The sequence below is a fragment of the Equus asinus genome, chromosome 8 (assembly GCF_041296235.1).
Source record: "Equus asinus isolate D_3611 breed Donkey chromosome 8, EquAss-T2T_v2, whole genome shotgun sequence".
Taxonomy (NCBI): domain Eukaryota; kingdom Metazoa; phylum Chordata; class Mammalia; order Perissodactyla; family Equidae; genus Equus; species Equus asinus.
This window is the reverse complement of record NC_091797.1, coordinates 64,880,263-64,898,958: the sequence shown is the minus strand read 5'-3', so window position 1 is coordinate 64,898,958 and position 18,696 is coordinate 64,880,263. Positions and strand designations below refer to the sequence as shown.

Sequence of the window (18,696 nt, the reverse complement as noted above, 5' to 3'; positions counted from 1 at the left end):
TGAAGAGGGCAGGATGAGAGGCCAGGATTCCAAGGAGAAAGCAGAGAGGACAGACTCAGGCCAAGTCCTGAGGCCGGCCTCGCCCAGACAGAAGGCCAGAGAGGTGAGCTGGGAGCACCACGCCTCCGCCCCACATGGGGTGCAAAGGCCTCCACACAGGTGTCACTGAAGCCCACAAGACCCGGACGGCGGCCACGCCTGACAACAGTGTGTGCAGCAGGAGAAAAAGCACATCGTCCCCATGCAGACGTTCTCCCACTGCAACACTCTAGGGACTAGGAAAAGGGCTCAGCACCCCTTTAACTGCCTGTACACTCAAAACGCAACAGCAGGCATGGCTTTCACCACCGAAGGCATCCGTGAGACGTTTACAGGGGCTCCCAGTCGGCTGCCAGCACGAGCGGTGACCCCAGACTTCCTCACCAGCACTCCAGTGAGACTGGGGAACACACGCCTAACCCAGCCCAGAAACATTTCAGTGAATTTAAACTGAGGGAGCCTGACAAGGATCCCATGACAAAAACTGGCATTGCCAACGCCACACACATTGGTTGCCTTTTGTATTTACAGTTCGCATATCCAACCTTCCTATGCAAATAACACATCTGCGTGGAAATAAGGTGGAATCTTTTTGGACAGGACCGTGATGTATTTTACTTAGCAAACAATTTCCCTGGACTTAAAAGGATCTAAGAAATGAGAAGGACTTCACCCGGGATGTACAACAAGATGCAGGTGGTGCTGGCGGAGGAACCAGTGTGCCTGTGTGCAGACAATCAAGACTAGAACCTCTGTTCTGATCAAGGTCACCCCTCCTGGGAGCGCTGGGCCGGCCCTTGCAGGAGGTCTGTGCTGCACAGGACCCCAGCCGAGACGGCGCCAATGGTTCCACCACGGGCTGCTGGAAAGTCCCTGACACCCACCCACTGGTCCTCATCCTAACCGCCCCGGCACCCCTGCCACCACCACCGCGTCTAATGCCTATTTCTCGCGTCCCCCCTTGAGACACTTGAAAGCAGCCATCGTAGCCCTTCTGAGCCATCTTTTCTCCCTGGCGATGATCATCTTCCTAAACCTTCCTCACTTACGGGTGGTCCACTGTTCTGAGGCAGTCTCTGTGTGTCTACACCTCAGGAATCCAGAACCGACCCAACACAACTCCCATAAGCACAGGAGGGACACAGCCAGGGCATGTGCAAGGCAGGCGGGTCCCACACCTCCCTTCCGCTCCAGCTAAGGTGTATTCACTACCATGTCCCAGAGCAACTAAAGCCAAACCCTGCTCCCCACTGGCTGTACCCGAGGCAGAAGCAGCTGATGCTGAGGGCAATCACCACAGTGAGCATTTACGGAGGGCTCACCATTGCTAGACACTCTACTGTGCATTTTAATCCTCCTATGCACAAAGGCAGGCAATCCCTACTATGTCACAGCAGAGGAGTGACACGGGGAGCTGATGCCAAGGCGTCGGGCTGGGCCCACAGCTGAGCTGGGCCAGCTGACCTGAGTGAGACCTGGAGGGGAGTGGGCGCAGGCACTCCGCCAGTTCTCTGGGGCTCCAATTTTTTATGGCCCACCTTGTTCCAAAAAGGATGTAAGTCATTGAATAAAGCCCTGTTCCTTCATCTAAGCTTTCCTGATTTGGGCACTCATTTGTTACATTAAAAAAAACAACATACACGCCCAAATAGCAAATCCAAGGAAAACCGCTGCCATGCTTGAAATAATACTAAACTATCCCCAGAAAGGCTATAAACGTGAGAATCGGGATCAAAAAGAGAAGCCGGAAGGGCAGGCCTTCCCACTCAGGGCCTGCAGGCTCACTGGCTTTGGGAGCCTTTCCAAACCATGTGTCTGCCAGAGGATGTGTCACCAGAACTGAGCTAATTATCCCTGTAATTCACACGCTGGGGTGGGGGCTATCACCAGGGGGTAGAAGAGGTTATCTCAAGACCTCAGGCAGAATGCAGCTAAGGAGACCTGCCCCGCCCCCCTCAGCTTCAGTAAATGCCCCCAAAGGGGCCGCCAAGGCTCTGCTTAGAGGCTGCAGAGAGCAAGGCTTCTCGATGAAGTGGCACCGACTCCAAGAGCTGCAGGTGGTCACACACTGCGCGGAGGGGGGAGCCCGCTCAGAAGCCCTGCAGACTTCCTGGTCCCCCCTGCCCCCACCTCTCCTCCGGCCGGCCCAGGCTGCCCACCGGGCATCCAATCCCTCCCGTCACTCCAGCCTCTCTCGCTTCCTCCCCTCTTCCAGCCTCCTGTCTGCCGGGCCTGCAAAGGGCAGCCCGTGGGATGGGCGTCAGCTGGGCGGTAAGAAATGGGAAGCCACAGTGGTTCGCTGAAAACTCGAGTCCCCGCAAGCCAGGACCAGTCACAAGGCCACAGAGGAGGCGGCTACAGTTAATCCAAACCGAATGTGGACCCAGCCCTGGGTGGGGACCTGGGCTCTCCCTCGGCGGCCCCTCCCGAGGAGTGACCGAAGGCTGCGTGGCATCCCGCGCTCAGGCTTCTCCGTCACCCGAGAAGATAAGAGGCACGGCTGCCAGACACGACGCGACCCCCAACCGGACGCTGTCGTTAGCTCTTCCCAAACGGTTCCCCAGTCCCCTCCTGCCGCCGTCCGGGCAGGGCGGGGAGGGAGGCGGCCACCACTCCCGAGCAGGGGCTGGTGCTGAGCGACCTGGGGGCCGCCCGGACTCTGGCCGCCGCACAGGTACTGGTCAGCGACTAGTCGTCGGTGACGGTCAGGGCGCGCGTCCTGCCGATCTCGGCCGGGAGGGCCTCGGGACTCCAGGGGCCGACTCCTCGTCCTCCCACCACCGCCGCCCTGGGCGTCCCTCCTCTGGGGCGGAGGGTCCAAGTGTGTCCTGTCCCGTGCCGCAATCGTGGTTTAATCAACTTCCCCTGCGTTCCCCTCCTCCCTTTACTGCACTTCAGAACGACCTGGCAACCCTGCCTCCCCCAAGACCCCACCGGGGGCCCCCCGCCCCGGCCCCGAACCTTGCCGCAGCGGGGCGCGTGCCAGCTCAGGCCGGTCCTCGGGGAAGGCGTCGCGGAGGCGCTGCCACAGGCGGCCCAGGTCGGCGAAGCTGCGGTGCAGGTAGAGCACGCTGCGGTCCGACCACTCGGTGCGGATCTCGAAGAACTCCTCCTCGTCGCCGCGCCGGCTGACGATGAGCCTGCGGATGCCGTTCACCCAGCAGCCGCGCACGAACATGTTCACGAGCGAGGTGCCCTCAAACACCGCCGAGGCCATGCCGCGGGCCGCGCATCCCCCGCCGCGGGGCGCCCCCCGCCCCGCCCGGCCCCCGCCCGCCGGCAGGAGGCGCGTCCGGCCGGGCCGGGCTCTGCCGGGGGCTGACCGGAGCCGGAGTCGGGCGGGGGCTGTCTGGAGCCGGGGCCGGGCCGGGCTCTGCCGGGGGCTGTCCGGAGCCGAGGCCGGGCCGGGCTCTGCCGGGACCGGGGCCTGTCCGCGGGCTGTCAGGGCCCGGGGTCCGTCGGGTCTGCCCTGGGCGCCGCGCACTCCGCCAAAGCGCGGCGACGAGTCGGCCGGCGCGGCCGGGCGGCGGCTTTATAAGGCACTTCCCATCGCGGGCGGCGCGGCCGCCGACGTGAGGCCGCGGCCGGTCCGCCCTCCTCCCGCCTCCGGGGAGAGGACGCGCCGCCGGCTGCGCGGAGGGAGGGCCTGGCCGCCGCGCCCGGGCCCCCGCCCCCGAGGGCGCGCTGCTGGCGCCGCGGGGACCCCAGGCCGCCGGAGCGGGGCCGAAACCCGAGCGCTGGGCCCGCCTCCGCGCCCGCCCGCCCGCCGGCCTACCGGCCCGCCGCTTCCGTCCCCCCGGCCCCGAGCCGCTGGGCCGGACTGGACGAGACTTGGGGGAGGGGTGTGGGGGGGCGGGCCCAGGGGCTGTTTCTCCTTCCGCTTCTCCAGGCTTGGGAATCCTCCTGCGCCCCCGCCCCCGGCCCGCGACGGGGCGGACCCTGCAAGCGTCGGGCAGGGGAGGGCGGCCCGACCGCCGAGCGAGGCGCGCCCTGGTCTCCGCACCGCCGCCTGCCTACCCACCCGGGCCGGGGGGCAGGGGGGCCGGGGGGCCGGGGGCCCGAGGCCGAGGCCGGCCCGCCCCGCGCGCGTCCCCCGCCCGGCGTCCCCCCGCGCATTCCAGTCGTGCCACAGCCCGGCCAAGGCCCGGCCGCCGCCGGCATGCTGGCGGGGACGCGGCGGGTCGGGCAGCAGCGGTCAGGCCTTGCCCGGGAAGGGTGTCTCCGGGGACCGCGACCCGCCCACAAGCCGAGGCCCTCCTAAGGAAGGAAGCCCCCTGCTAAGAAGCGGGCGGAGCGGGGGTGGGAAGGGGTCTCCTGGGACAGAGCGTCCCCGAGTGGGCCGGGAGCGGTTTGTGAGACGGGGCACTGGGGACACTGCCCACGGTGAAACGAATCGCAGCGGCCGTGATTCGCAGCCTCCTGTTCCTGAGGCTGCTCCTCACGGGAAGATCATTTCATGCGAGAGTTTAAGAATTGGAAGTTGGTTCCAGAAGTGTCTCCAGTGACCTCGCATCGCCCTAGGCGCGGTAGGAGAGCCAGGGCGAGGGCCCTCGGCGCTGTGCAGCGTTCTGGAAAGTCTTGAAAGCCCTCTAGGGCGACAGAGGTTCGAGGCCCGAGCGCTGTTATGCAGGTCACTTGACTCAGTCCAGACCGAGATGCCCCCGCCCCGCATCGCCGCCGCCAGGTTTTATTCAGACTTTCGGATATATCGTCAAAGTTCAACATCAGGGTTCGTGTTTACCTGCCTGTGTTGGTCTTTCTCCCGGTTTGCCCTGTGAAAAATCTAGCAGCCTCTCCCGCCCCCGGCTGTGGCAGGCTGTCAGTAGATGCTGTGCGACTGATAGTAGACTGACCGACCGACCGCAGTCCGCCCCGTGCAGGAGGGACCTGAGGGCAGAGGCCAGAGCAGACCTGAGGTCCACCTTCCTCAGCGAGGCCTCCCCGAGCCTCATCCTCCCTGGACGCACATCCCTTTTCTCCTACTGCCTCTGGGCTGAGCGGCCTCCCCAGGACTTTAGAGGCCAGATTGAAGGTGCTGTTACGCATCCTGTTTTTCGGGCACCCTGCGCCGTGTAAAATCTTTCCTAGGAGCCATCAGGTCTCCATTCCCTTGTTGCCTAAGAGGCCTAACTCTGTGAAGCTGCCCTTCACTTTGCGTCAGGCGTTCCTGGTTCACTAAAAAGAAGAAAGTATTTTCGTATCAGTGATGTTTCTTTAAAGAGACCTGGAACTAGAGAAAACTAGATGGCCAATTAAAAATAGCAAGCCCCCAAATGCTGCTAATAATGACAGAAATTCGGATCAAAACACAATGAACTGCCATTTTTAAATCCATTGCATTGATATAGATTTGTAAAATCTAAGAAAAAGTACCCAAAATCTGAAAAGAAAGCCAAAAGAATCATCATTCTTTCAAAGTGTGTCCTTTCACTGACATTTTGAAGGATTGTTTAAAGGCCAAAGGATTACTTAATTTTCTAGGAGAGTGTACCATTGTTTGATGTTGCTGTTTATTATTAATGAAAGGCTAAGACTCCGTAAGATTATATATTAACTTAGAGATTTGTGCCTGGTAGAGATGCAAATATTTTTTGTACCAAAGAAAAGATAACCTCAAAGGTTATAATTTATTGCCCTGCAGGACGTTAACCATTCTCACTTCTAGCCTAGCAATCCTATTTTAATATTTTTTAAGGACTATGTAAACCCATTTCTCCAAATGGTCTTTCAATCAGCTTTTTCATCTTACAAATTTCCTCATTAGTGATTGAATAAATTTTTGACACGTGTATTCCTTATTTGTAGGAACATATTGGAAAGTCATATTTTTTAACTTGAAATTATACTTGGACAAGTCTGACAAGAGCAAGAATTTTTTCACAAGGTGTGAGGTAAGGCTCTTTAGAAGGCAGTTTGGCAGTAGTTGTTAAAACTGAAAATGTGCATGACTTGTGCCCCAACGATTCCTCTTCTAGGATTCAGTCCTAGAGAAATGTTTCCACGTAGGCACTAAGAGAAACGTATAAAGGCATTCATTGTTGCATGTCTGCCACAGTGAGAAACTGGAAATGACTTAATCCTTAGAGTGGAGTGAATAAATTAATAGCACTGGCATGTGAGAGAATACTATACAGCCACAAAAAACTGAATCCATTCTGAAAGTATGGATAAACATCAGAAAGAAATGTCGGTAGAAATGACTAACGGCTATACCATGGTAATATATGGCAAAACAATATGAAAGAATTTGTGAAGATACCTGCCAATCCCATAAAGGTGCCTTTGGGATGGTGGACAAGTCAAGATGGGAGGGTGTCAAGAGGGCTTTTGCATTACCTATAATGTTCTTATATACATTTCTGAATTAGCTGAATGCACATATTGTGTAATTTTTTTATCTTTTGTTTTTTGCTGAGGAAGATTAGCCCTGAGCTAACATCAGTTCCAATCTTGCCCTATTTTGTATGTGGGTCGTGGCCACAGCACGGCCCCTGACAGGTGGCATAGATGTGCGCCCAGAACCGAGCCTGCACGCCGAAGCAGAGCATATAAACGTAACCACTAGGCCACAGGGCAGGCCTCCCATGTTGTGTAGTTTTTAGAGGGCTGTGGGTGCTGTGAGAGGCTGAAAGTAAATAGCCAAGATGCCCCAGTGCTTGACTCTGGATGAGGGAATAAGCGCTATGGAGATTTTCTTTTTAGTATTTTTCTGTTCTTTAAATATTTTCTGATGGTGATGAAAGAATCTCTGAAATAAATGCTAGAACCTCTGACTCCTGGTCTTGCGCAGCCACTGACTGCCTCCACCCGGGGAATCTCAAACTGCTCACCTCAACTTTCTTTGCCTGGATTTGCCTTTCTATGAATTAGGAATTTAAAGCAAACATTTTGAAAAAGCCCACGTCTGTTGTGAGGACAAATAAGATGGCACACGGCAGAAAGTGTGTTGTGAACCCCTCCGAGGCCCTGTTACATAAATGTTAGGGACAGAAACAAGGAGGGAGAGTGGTTTCAGGTTGTAAAGCCAAGCTGATCGGCTAGTTTAATGCCTGAGGCTACACAACAGCCTGTGAAATGGAGGACACAGAGGAGCTCTCTGGGTCTCCTGTGTCTCCTGTCTGTCTCCCAAGCCTGGGGTAGAATTACACAGACTAACCAGGAGCCCTGGGTGTAGATAAGAGCCTTGGAAACCCGATATTCCAATCCGATTAATAAGAGTAAATAATGGGAATCAAAGACCATGAAATTCAAGGCCTTTACTTTTGAGGTGATGTTTATTTTTCTGTTTGTCTTTCTTGTGCAGTTGTTTTGTTTTGGCTTAGTTGTGTGTTGTTTTTTTTTTTTTTTTAAGTTCTATCCCCTCTCCCTAGAGACAGTACAAAGGTCACCCTCTGTGTCCCCTCATTCTGCATGTGACAATGTGATAGGAAGCTGGGGGCTAAAGTCAGGAAGTGAGACTGCGGGGGGTGGGGGGCGATCCTGTCCCCAGGATGGCCCTAACCCCCCGGGTTCCACAATTTGTAATGACCCCCAGTATACCTCCGACAATAAGCAGTTAGAGCTCAAGAGTCTTTTCCCGCCCTGCCTGGGCTTGGGCTGAGGTTGATGAACTCTTCATCGGCGCGCCATGCTTTCCTTGTGTTTCGCCGCACCCGACGTTGTAGACGCAGGAGGGTAATGGAGTGAGCATCCGCAGCCACAGCTCTTCTCCCTTCTCTCCAAAAGAAGAGCAGTGATGGGGCCTCACAGTTGTGAACATTCTCGGACACCTTAACTAATCTGATCCTCGCAACAGCCCCATGGCTGGTGAGGAAACTGAAGTTCCCAGGAGGGTCTGAAGAGGTCCCAAAGCCATGGCAAGCCCCAAACTGGGGGCCTCCCTGCTGACCCCACCAGCCACACTGGCCTTCCTTCACTGTCTCAAATTGCCAAGCCCCTTCCACTCTGAGCCTGCTCAGGGCCCCTCCGCCACCTGCCGTGGACTGCCGACTCCACTCCCCCTTCAGACCAGTGCTTCTCAAACCCTGCTATGCCTGAGTCCCCCGGGAGCTTGTTAAAAAGCAGGTCTTGATGCAGTAGGTCTGAGTGGGGCTGAGAGTCTGCATTTCCGACAAGTTCCCAGGAGAGGCCAGAGCTCATTATCTGCAGGCCACTCTGAGTAGCAAGGCTGATTCTAGCATAAAACAGACAAAGTGAGTCTGGACAGTGTCAGGAGATGCTGCTGTACCATCTCACAGTACCTGCATCGGTCCATAATTGTAACTGAGCGTGAATTACGTTTTCCTGGCTAGAATGGAACCTCCGTGAGGACAGGGACTAAACTGTCTCCTCATATTTATTTACCCAATGCCTGACACAGGGCCTGGCGTGTGATCCAGCCTCACTAAATATCTGTCAAATGAATAAGTGAGGGAGGAAATGAATGACTGAATGAGCCAGAGAGCCAACACTGCTCTTCCCACCAAAATGATGTCATCCATCAATTCTGACAATTGGACATTTGGGAAGATTTTATAACCTATCGTCAAATCCAGATTTTCCTGGAGACGTAAATCCCAGGTGTTGAGCCATCTTAAAAGGGGACAGACCAAAATGTTCACGGTGATGGCCTCTCAGGAATGGGATTACAGACTTTTATTTTCTTTTGTGCACTTTTCGTGTTCTCCAAATTTAATGCAATAGGCTGGTATTACTGCAGTAATTCACAGGTAATTTAAAAGTTCGTCTAAGCAGATTTTTTCTTCTACTATCTACATGGTCACTTCTCCTTTGTCACTGCAGATGCTGAGCCAGCTGTGTAGTCAATCACTTGTGCTCCTACCATCTCAGTGTCCTGACTACTAAGGAGGGTTGGGCTACAGATGACCACTGAGACTCACTCGGGTGTGAATTCTCTCTGAATCTGTCTTTTCATGCATGTATTCCTTCTCATCCTTGTTACTCCCGAGGAACCCTAACCCAGTCCTCATGACCTCATCTCTGCATGTTCCTGCCAATCTGAACATTGTTTCACGCTGCCCCTTTGCTGAGGGTGGAATTTTGTTCCTGAAGGCCTGGGTGGTAGACTTCACCCTTAGCTGCAGCCGAGGTGTTTGCACGAATTTGAGTCACCATTTTTGAACATGACTGAAAAATCAATGAAAACTCAAGACCGTTTCCGACCATCAGCTTTAGTCGCCTCACTAACTAATCCCATTGGGAGGCGATGCTGGAGTTTTACCCTTTTCAGTTCCCAGCATTCAGTAAATATTCTTCAACACATAATTTGTGTGAGGTTTCTTAGCAATCAGCTTATAGACAGACGAAACATTTGTACCTCCTCCCCGCGTCCACGCCATTTTCCCCAATGATATGAATCCGTGAATACATGACATGATTTCACATGACTTGTTGGTTTGAAGATGACATTTTAGTTTTCACATTTATTAGCTCATTGAAACGTCCACTCAAGCTGCTTTCTGCAAGCTGCCATGAGTAGTTAAGTGAACTTGTTAAAATGAGAAAAGTTTAATGATCAAATTGAAATATTTAGGATCAACACTATAACTGGAGACTTAGTGCCTGCCCATAATATTTACATGAGAACCATTGTATATCATATATTAGGACAAACATCAGCATTCTTTTAGGACAAACATCTACATTTCCTTCTATTCTGAATAGAAATAAAGTGCGCGTGCCTGAACTTCATTCTTACCTGTTTTGAGCTAAATAGCTGCTCATATTAACCAGAAATGTTAGTCCAAGACAACTAATATAATTTTTAAATTTTTACTGCATAGATATATATCTAGCGACATAGATATGTCTTGTTAGATTCCACAAAAGATTTAAGATGACTTAATACATTTATATTGACTTATGTAGGGCTAACTATATATACATGATAAAAACGCATAAATTAAAATCAAAGGCCTAGGAAATACAGTAGAAGAGAAAAAGGAGCAGAGGAAAACAAGTGCACAGATATGCAGGCCATAGAACCTTACTCAGTTGCTAAGTGTGGACTGCAAATGCCTTCCCGCCAGTGGCTTCCCATCTTGGAGGTAAACTCCAGAAGGGCAGCCTGGCTTCCAAGACTTCTACGGGACCTGCCATGTCACCCCTCAGCCCAGCCCCTCACCCCCTACCACCCTCCCACTCCCACAGTCTGCTCCTCTTCAGATACGCTGGGCAGGTCCCACCCCGGGGCTTTGTGGTCACAGTTGCCTCAGCCTGAAGCTGCCTTGTGTCCTTGCCGATGGCCCCCTCCTTGCTCTCTGCTCAAGTCTAGCACCTTATCAGTGAGGCCCTCCCAGACCACTCTTCTGACACGAGCGTGCTCCTGCCTGTCACCATCTCCTTCCTGTCCAGAGGACACGACATTGTACATGCTTTTGAGCCATCTGTCCCCTCACTAGCATGTGAAGCCTGTGAGAGCAGCAAATAGCTAAGGTGCTAGACTCGGGCCAGGGGCAGACTGCAGGTATTTCACACGAAAGGATATCCATCCCACAGTGTGAGGGTTCAGTCATTTCTTTTAAAGGGCACGGATATGCCCTCAATCAACAAAACAGAATTCTTGTCTGGATCTGATTAATCCTCACAACAACAATGTCTGAGGAGCATCCAGCTCTCGCGGTGATGGCACAAGGAGAATCTGCAGCTGAAATTTCCTGCAGCCTGGGAGCGGCTCTACTGCGTGAGCAAAAGAACAGTCAAGACCCCAGCGTTGTCCACCCTAAAGCTGGCCCATGTGATCTGGGTCTTGTCTTGGGAAAGTGTCAAAGTAAGATTTACTAATTGATGCTGCATGTCTTTGTGTATAGACAAATAACCAACACAGATTCCTGGTGATCCCACCAGGCTGACTTCACTATCAAATAAAATACGCCTTCAAGGAACTGAGTTTGGCAGCACATTTACCAAAAATTAGACTTTTGGTATTAGAACAATCTCTTAAGCCATGCTTTCTGACAATGGTTAGAGTGAAACCAAATAAGGTCACCCTAGTACATAAAAATAAAACCATATCAATGAGCATAAAGAATAACTCCTAGGCACTGGGAAAAACTATAAACAGTATAATCAATGGTATTTCAGAATTTTTGTTTGTTTTCTTAAATGTAGTAATGGTATTTTGTAATGAAAATGTCCTTGTTTTTGGACTTTGCATACCAAAGTCCTTAGTAATGAAGTGTTGTAATGTTAAAGACCGTCTTTCAATTGGTTCCACAATAGAGAGAGAGAGAGAGATAGACAGGCAGATAGATGAAGTGAATATAGCCAAATGTTAATAATTGTTGAATCTAAGAGAAGGGATGCAGGCATTTATTATACTATTCTATTTTTTCAACTTTTTTAATATTTGAAAATTTTCACAAGAAAAAACAGGGGCGGGAGAATACTATTCTTATTTCTACTCCTTTATAGTATCCAGAGAATCTAAACGATGTCAAGTGAATCACCCATAAATTAACGAGAAGAGAGGGGAAAGGTCCTGTCACTTGCCTTGAGAAACCACTTATTTCAGCTGACGTTTTCACAGTGATATTAAGGCTCAGGTTCTGTATAAGCAACAGCAGCCAAGGACTTTTACCAAGCACATTAAAATTATTCCCAAACTGGTTACTACTCACTGAGTTAAAGGTCAAGGAAAAAGCAAAATCAATCAACACTGCATCTTGTGTATAATTCGTAGAGTTATGCACAAGGTGACGAAGAATTTAAGGCTCCTTGGTCCTGAAATGCCTAGGCTTCTTGCACACCACCGTCACCACATAACACAAGAATCCCAGCAAATTAAGTCCGCCATATTGCATTTTATACCCAAATTCCCCAAGTTAGATATTCAACTAGACTTTTATTTATTTATATTTTTTTGCTGAGGAAGATTCACGTTGAGCTAACATCCATGCCAATCTTCCTCTATTTTTAGTACATGGGCCGCCAACACAGCATGGCCACTAACAGAGCAGTGTAGGTCTGTGCCCGGGAACCAAACTCAGGCCACCGAAGTAGAGTGCACCAAACTTAACCAGTAGGCCACTGGGGCTGGCCCCAACTAAACTTTAATAGAATCATTTCACATGCCGGCTAAAAAGTCTTTAATGGTCATTTAGCTGTAGTGAATGTTATCGTAAAGCTACGAATGCTCCTGAGGGTAGAGATATTGTCCTGAGTATATTTGCATTAGTTGTGTCACCCAACATGGAGACTCTAGATGGGCACCCAGGAAACATTTTCTCCTATGAGTGAATAAAAAGGAGACTGAGGAACTTCAGGCCTGTTTGAGAAATTGTGTGGGGAATCTGGGTCTGTGTTTACTTCATTTGATATCTGCTCATATCTATATGCCCAACAGCTTGTCCCTTTAGTGCAGTCTCATTCTAACCACATCACCAGGCATTTAGCACAAGGGGAGCAAGAGCTCTCAATGAAGAAGACCAAGGTTGAATTCCATTGCCCCTCACTTTATGGAGTACATATATTTCTGAAAAGAAAATGTGGATCGACTAAATTTCTGTAAATTTGATTAGAAGGAGCAGGAGTTTCTAGTCAGGGGGTGTGTTTGGCCACTCAGCCTCACCCACATGCAGGGGCTTGGATCTGTCCCCAACAGCATCGCCGAGTAGCAAGGACCTACTCTGTTTTGGGGGGATTTATATGATTCAGGCCATCCAAGGGAGGAAATTTGAGGCAGTTCTGGGCTCAGCAAGTGTTTGGAGAGACGAGCACCCTGTCCACAGGCAGTGGGCAGGCATGGGTCCATGAGGGTCCTGGCCCAGTGAGGACAGGAAGACCAGCTCCTCACCACCTGCAACACCGTGATCCCCAGCAGTGGCTTGGCTTCCATGCAGCAGAGTGTGCTGGCTGCCAGGTGGTCCTCTCCATTTCCATTTCCTTCCCCTGAACCTCCAAGGGCACCCCTGCCACCACGTTCCCTGCCATACACCCAAGGAGACTTAATTCTTCCTTTCCTCTCTTTCTGGGGCACAAACTCTTGTTTCCTGCCCCCCTTTGACCTTCCTTTTGGAATCTCAAGAGTATCATTCTAGAGTGGGAAACCCTTGCTTGTTTCTCTTTGCCTTCTTGACACAAGAATTCTAGTACTTCTTGGGGGTCAGTCTAAAGAAATGGGGGGAAATTTACATCAAGACAATTTTAAAGATATCTTACTACAAGTCGAGAGAACTTTAAGGCGTCTCAGGTGACCCTCCTTTCCAGCAAATATTCACATCCTGATTTCCTTTTTGGCTTTTGTGTATATTTATACTTTCATCTCCAGATCTGCTCAATGCAGCTATGGCCATATTAATGAAAGCCTCTAATTTTACCCTTGTCTCTTTCCCTCTAGTTGGCCTGAATGTTTACTTCCAAGTAGCAGCCCAAATTACTTAGCTTAGTTCTCTGCACATCCCAAGAATTGCAGCTAATTGTCAAATTTCTGCTATACATTTCTCCTGCCTGTGATGGCCTCACCAATGGGGCGTAAATTCTGCCCAGGCACAAAGGGTTCAGTGAACTGAAGCCAGAAAAAAGCTCAGGGCAATGGAGCACATGCCAGTGTCTTGGTCCAAGGAGCTGACTTTTACAGAAGTGAGTACATTTGTATTAGCCGTCATGATGGATTGTTCTGACATTTCCCAGACAGGAACATAATTGAAGTTTCTTTTCCCAGGGGCCCTTTAACTCAAACATTCAGAACGACCTGGCCTCAGTTAGCCCAGAGCAGAAGTCATAAGACTGAAAAAATAAGTAAATAAGTTTTTAAAGGGATGGAGAAAGCACTCCCTTCCAAAAACATGCGATTTCGGCCAATGATTGAAGAGGAGCTAAGAATAGCTGGAATGTTTGCTTCCTCCTCACTTAAATTTTTTTTTTAATTTGCTTACATTGTACCTCTGAGGGAGGAGAGTACGCATGGGTGGAAAGTTTATGCTTGAGGGACTTTCTTTCCACCACCAGTCCCCAGAAATGTATGTATATCTTCTAGAAAACCAGCGCTAGTTCTGATCACCAACTTGGGCTACAGCAGTAGTTTAGAAGCTAAGCAATTGCGGACTTCTCTGGCCGGTTTTGCTTTCTGTTAACAACCTATTTTAAAGTTCAGCAGACTGGCATCTCCTTTGATTCTGATTATACTCCCAAAACTCCACTCCAAGTTCAGCGTCAGCAGATCCCAGGCTGACGGTAAGTGAGATGGCTTGCTGGTGCACTGCGTTGGAAAGACAGGCTCAACGTAAGAGCAGCTGCCACGGCGGTGGAGCCCACACAGCCCCTCAGACCACACTGGAAGACGGTTTGACTTAGAGGCAGCCTCTCTGAGATAGCTGGTCTGTGCCAGGCGGCTGTGCGGGCATGCTTTGGGCAAACGGCCAAGGTTTACTTGCTATCCACGTACTTTACACCCGTGACCACACCCTCCCGTAGTGTAAGCGCTGTCTAGTCTTCAGAAGCCTTTACATAATTGTGTTTCCAATGATAATAGCTCTGGGTGATTAATTTTGCTGCTTTTGGTCACTTTCAGGGAAACAGGGTTTGACATGTTGTCAGTTTTAAATTGAGAGAAAATGGAATTGAGGGGTGTTTCCAAATTAATTCCAATGATTTTAAGTCCCACCTTAGAAGAAATGTAATTCTTCCTAGAACGCAACCACACACACACTATTCAATTATTTATTATAACTATTTCATTCCAAAAAGGGTTTGAAGTGGCTTTCAAAACAATGAATAAAAGAATGAAATTAATAGCTAAGGATATTGGGCAGAAACTGAACATATCCAAATTCTTTCACTTCCCTATTGCTCTGGCTGTTCATCTCACTTCACGAGGTCCACGAAATGAGGAAGGGCGATTGGCCAGGGGAAAATGACACTGAGGCTGGGAATACCCTGTTCAAGTCATAGGCTTACAGGAAAACCAATAGGCCTAAGTGTATTATTTTGCCCATTTTTTCACCCTTCGACCGTTACATACAAATATAGAATTAAAAGCATTTTATTAAGGTGGGTAAAAATATTTACACATATTCCAAATTATCCCAGATTAGATGCTCCATGGTACAGGACGCTTGCACTACCTTCTCGCATCCTGTCCACCTCCTCCTGCCGGCCAGGTTTGTTTACTCATAGCTGGACTCTTCCTCTGAATTGGCTCCGAGCTGGGAGGAATAGTCAGTTTTCAAACAAAAGGCGCTTGTAGGAACTCTTACGTCAAAGGAAGGACGAATCCAGAGTTATTTTAGCTGGGGGAGTGGGCAGGAGGGAGGCGAAAGTGGCAGGGGACTTTTACATCTCCTTGTGACTCCGTACTTGGTGGTCCCCAGGTTCTTCAGTGGAACCACAACACGGCCGGAAAACACTTGCAGTTTCTATGACAACGTGGGATGAATGAGCACTTCCTAAGGAAATGAAACTCCTAAATGCTCTGTAACTTTACTGGGGATCTCAAGAGGAGGTTTTTAGGTTTTTTTTCAGTTCACTGATTATAAATCCAGGTTCAAAACCTATGACTGTTTACCCAACTAACCAGTTATTTTTTTTACATGTGTAGATTTTTTTCGCCCCTCCAATTTTTTCAAATCTATTCATCCAACACTTTCTTTCCCTCCCTGTAGAAGTCTCTCTTTGTCCACTTTGCCGTCCTTTCACCGCTCATTCATTCATTCATTCAACAGATTTTTATTGCCAGGTGGTAAATCAAGTGAGAACAGCACCAATAGGAGTGGAGAATTCTTCTGTGCTTTTGGCTGCTGCTTTAGAAAAGACAACAATCTCTCTGGGCCTGGGGGAGTAAGCAGGTGGTCAGGGGTTTCACTTATCCTTTCTAAATTCAGATTTGTTCGCGTGGGAGATCACGAATTACCAGCTCTTGGGGACTGTGAGGAAGGAAAGACGGTCATCCAGACGCTGATCATCTGGTACCTCTGATAAGTTCATATATCAATTTTTAATTCCACAATGGTTTAATTTTCAAAGAAGGAACTTGGAGCATAACATAAGCAATAGCTGCGGCAGCCCTGACCGTAGTCCCGTGAGCTCTGTAGGACTTTGCTGGCGTTTCGTGGGTGGCCGTGCTCTCCACACCTCCTGTAGAATGCTGCCTGCACAATAAGGCTTCAGGCTTTTCTACACACGCAGACATCAGACCGTTGATTTCTGCACCAGTTTCCTCACCCATTTTAAGGGGCATTTTCTCCATGGTAATGAGCTCACTTAGAGTTTGAGTGTAGACTTTGAGAGGCCCCTGTTTTGGACCTCTCTAGTAAATGCAGGCCAGTACATTAGATTTGTCATAGCAAACATCTCATATTCTCTTTATAAAATTCACATGCACCCTTCTTGTTCTGGATGTAGTTAGTCTATGGACTAGGGGGAAAAAACCATCAACGAGGGAAGCTGTGGATGTGTAACTTTGTGAACAGGAATGTCCCAAACTTCCAGTTTCATTCTTCTGATGAAAAGAATTATCACCGTGTGTCATACTTCTGCTGTAAGAAATTTTGCTGAAATATGCTAATAGTTTCCGGCAGTTAAGAGCATTGTGTCTGAAGGAAGGTAGAGATATGGAAATACAGTCAGCTCTAACAATAGACTGAGAGTAACCATGCCTAACCACAAGGGATGAAGATGAAAACCATCATTTCATTCTTTCCCTCCTCTTCTCTTTAGTGCTCTGTTCTGGCTGCATCCTCAGCAGCAGGCGGGGTTTGTTTGCATGTGTCTTCCCAGAGCTGCCCCTCCACATTCTGCAGAGGCAGCCAGGGGCCCAGATAGGAGGCACCCTCTCAGGGGGCACTTCTGAACCCGCCACATCTCTTTTTTAAGGAAAAGAAAGGTCTCAAGATTACTGTCTTTCTAGTTTTTACCACTTCCCTCACTAATACAGATGCGCCGTATTTGCATAACATATTTTTGGTCCACAGTGGGACCCCCGTCTCCAGCTTCCTCAGTACATATTTTATTCTGTGTGATGTCTGAGAGCCGAGCATGTAATCTCATTACCAGCCCGTATGCTTCAAGTGAGTTATTCTACAGTCTTTAGAATTGCACTTCCAATTTGTAAGCCTAGCTAACAATTATATTTTCATCTCGGAACGACGTTAAATGAAAGAATGCTTTGTGGTGAGAATTAGATCAAAGACTCAGTGCGTGCAGACCCCACCCCCAGCCTGGCTTCCTTGCTTGCTCAATAGTGGTTGGCATTATAAAACTCCTTTTCTGGGCCAGCCCAGAGGTGCAGCGGTTAAGTGCACACGTTCTGCTTCGGCGGCCTGGGGTTCGCCGGTTCGGATCCCAGGTGCAAACATGGCACTGCTTGGCAAGCCATGCTGTGGCAGGTGTCCCACATATAAAGTAGAGGAAGGTGAGTGCAGATGGTAGCTCTGGGCCAGTCTTCCTCAGCAAAAAGAGGAGGATTGGCAGCAGTCAGCTTAGGGCTAATCTTCCTCAAAAAAAAAACAACTCCTTTTCTTTAGAACACTCATCCTCACCTAGAGAACCTTGCAGAAACTACATTCAAAACAGAGCACTGTTGGGGCTGGCCCCGTGCCTGAGTCATTAAGTTCGCACACTCCGCTTCAGTGGCCCAGGGCTTCGCTGGTTCGGATCCTGGGCACAGACCTAGCACCACTCATCAGGCCATGCTGAAGCAGTGTCCCACACAGTACAACCAGAGGTGCTCACAGCTAGAATATACAACTATGTACGGGGGGCTTTGGGGAGAAGAATTCAAAAAAAAGAAGATTGGCAACAGTTGTTAGCTCAGGTGCCAATCTTTAAAAAAAATGTATCTACAACTAGAAGGACTCACAACTAAAAACACAGAGCTGTGTACCAGGGGGCTTTGGGGAGAAAAAGGAAAAATAAAATCTTTTTTAAAAAATGTATAAAAACACCCAGAGCACTGTTTAACTTTCTTCCCCCAATGCTCTAACTTCCTCACCAGAGAATGATCATTTCCAGGCTCGGAGATAGTGTTCAATGACTGAAGTGCCAGCAGGGAAATGGCCTGGGGTCCCAGATTGGTGGGATTGATGAATAAACTGTCCGTCTCTTAAAAAATATACAACAGGTGAATTACAATTTTAAAAAATATAATAATTTTGCTGAGATAGGGCAAAGGCAGAGTCAGAATCGCTCTTCCAAGTGTCTCCAGCCTCTCTTTGGGTCCCCACTTCCGTTTAGCTGCTTTGGGGCCGAACACTTTGCTAGAGGATTTCTTCCAGCGCTACCACAATCCTAAAAGGCTGAGGTTTTTAATCCTCATTACACAGGTGAGGAACCGGAGGCGAGCGGCTGTCCCTCGGGCCACTCAGATCTGGCCGCTTTCTGCTAATGTGCTCTTTTGCCAGCTCACACACTTGCTCTTCGGGCTTCCCTTTGCTTTGAGGACCTGCTCTCTGACAAGATGAGGGTTTCCCAGATGAGGCTCATCATCAGAATCAGCTGGGCGCTATTAAAGTCAGAGGGGCCCCAGCGTCTCCTGGAAACGCTGACTCATGCACCTGGCAGGCAGGGGTGTGTGAGGGGTGAACCAGAAGTCTCCTTGTTTAACAAACTCCATGAGTGATTCTGACAAATAATCAAGTTGGGGAAGAGATGCCATTTCCCAAAAGTTTTTGACTCATGCTCCTCTTTCATGTAATGTACAATCTCAAAAAGCTCCTTGAAAAT

At 49.7% G+C, this 18,696-nt stretch overlaps 1 protein-coding gene and 1 long non-coding RNA gene across 2 annotated transcripts in view; one reads left to right on the top strand and one right to left on the bottom strand.

Annotated features, from left to right (window-relative positions):
• PXDC1 (PX domain containing 1) overlaps positions 1-3,388 on the bottom strand; it is a 33,057-nt gene extending 29,669 nt beyond the window's left edge. Inside the window, exon 1 of the mRNA XM_014867443.3 lies at positions 3,001-3,388. Coding sequence (XP_014722929.2) covers positions 3,001-3,256 — 256 coding nt within the window. The 5' untranslated portion in view covers positions 3,257-3,388. The remainder of the gene's footprint in view (positions 1-3,000) is intronic.
• A 515-nt stretch (positions 3,389-3,903) lies between these two features.
• LOC139045896 (uncharacterized) overlaps positions 3,904-18,696 on the top strand; it is a 37,043-nt gene continuing 22,250 nt past the window's right edge. Inside the window, exon 1 of the long non-coding RNA XR_011505255.1 lies at positions 3,904-5,930. This is a non-coding gene — a long non-coding RNA (uncharacterized lncRNA). The remainder of the gene's footprint in view (positions 5,931-18,696) is intronic.